The 1,652-nt window shown below is 39.6% G+C and overlaps 1 protein-coding gene across 1 annotated transcript; it reads left to right on the top strand.

Moving 5' to 3' along the window:
• Positions 1-272: 272 nt before the first annotated feature.
• CCDC54 (coiled-coil domain containing 54) lies at positions 273-1,318 on the top strand (the record flags this gene model as incomplete). The annotated part of the gene is given in 3 exon segments (XM_065875877.1): positions 273-449; positions 451-750; positions 752-1,318. Coding segments are annotated over 3 exon segments (1,044 nt in total), but the record flags the coding sequence as incomplete, so codon positions are not given.
• Between the last annotated feature and the right edge of the window lie 334 nt (positions 1,319-1,652).

The following is a 1,652-nucleotide window of genomic DNA, read 5'->3' as shown; positions in this document are numbered from 1 at the left end:
ACAAAAAAGGGTAAATGCTGCTGCTTGGCAGATGTGGAATTCAACTTTCTCCAAGATCAGACAATGTCTTAAAAATGCTTACCAGAACAGGGAGATCATCTGGGTGCTTTGTGACCACCTAGAGGGGTGGGAAAGGGAGGGTGGGAGGGAGACGCAAGAGGGAGGAGATATGGGGATATATGTATCTGTTATAGCTGATTCACTTTGTTATACAGCAGAAACTAACACACCATTGTAAAGCAATCATACTCCAATAACGACATGAAAAAAAAAATGCTTACCATACATGTCAGAACCAGCACCCAAATTCAACTAGATATCCAACTATGATTTCCTATGACTGTGATCAAGATGACGTAAATGCTGATGAAGAAATGAATGTTATAGTAATGCTCCGAGATATTAAAACTGCCCAGATTGAAATCCTCAGGCAAGTGACTGACATTGTGGGTCCAAGTACCAAAAATCCAGGAAAGGACTGACTTTTATCAGAAGCAAATGGAGGTACTGGAAACCAGAATGAATGTTAGTGAAGACAAACAGTGCACAATAACTAAAGGTGTCTTCTCTCTGAAGGAAAACATTGATGCTTTAAAGAAAAAGGTGACAGAATTGGAAAACCAGAATTCTTGCTCCAATGTACATTGTTTAGAGGTTCTGGATAGAGAAAAGGATAGAGAGATCATAGAACTTCTCCACAAACTCATACAACCAGAAACTTTGAAGAACACATTGGCCTCTACAGACTCTTGAAATCTCAGCAGAACCAGAGAAAGTGCCCAGTTATCCCAAGCCCACTGATCATCTTGAGGAAAAAACAATTTCTCCCCAAATTAAAGCTCTGAAGAAAAGTAATCATTAAACCGCCTTAAGAAGCTTTCAGAAAGCAATGTCAAATATTTGTATTTACCCAGACTTTAATACATGGATCAAGCTAACTTTTGTCCGTGGAGGAAAGTGGAGATTTTTCCTCAGTGCAACCAAGTTAGAGAAATTCATCCAGTGGCTTCTTTGTAGGCCAGCCATCCCTCCTGAGGAACCACTAGTCATAATCCAGAGATATTGTCCACTCACTGGGCCTATTGTAAGCTTGACCACAATCTGTCTCTCTGTTTTCAACTATATTTACTGTCTTTTTGGTTCCTCAAAAGAGGAAGTAACTCGACTACAGAGTAATTTTCTACTTTGCTTGGTACAAAATAAATGTAACCTGGCCATTCCAAGCATTCACACATCTTTGTGTGCTGTGAACTCCTTGGTAGTTAGCTCACCATGGGTTGGCTGTCTGCAAAGTTTCTTTACGTCTACAGTAAGTTGAGGCATATCATCCCATTGGACAATCATGATGCATTTTCTGTCAAGTTTCTTGTTTTCTCAAAGGCAATTCATGAGGACTCATCCAGCGCCCATTTCACAGATAATTGGAGGCAAAGAATAAAGGGGTCAAAGGAATGAGAAACACATTTAGTAGCCCTCGCGTCAGTTTTCTATGCATTCTTATCCTAGTGGCCTTTGCAGATAAGATTCGTGATACTAGAGACAGACTCTACTAACAAAATTTTAAAGAGGATAGAGTGAAAAAGATACCCACTGTCAAGGTTACTAAAGTTAGAGCTATAAAAAATGAAAGGCACTGAAAGGACAAGTTATTG

The sequence above is a fragment of the Phocoena phocoena genome, chromosome 4 (genome assembly GCF_963924675.1).
Source record: "Phocoena phocoena chromosome 4, mPhoPho1.1, whole genome shotgun sequence".
Lineage (NCBI taxonomy): Eukaryota > Metazoa > Chordata > Mammalia > Artiodactyla > Phocoenidae > Phocoena > Phocoena phocoena.
Note: the sequence above shows the minus strand (reverse complement) of the source record. Positions and strands in the feature narration are given on the sequence as shown.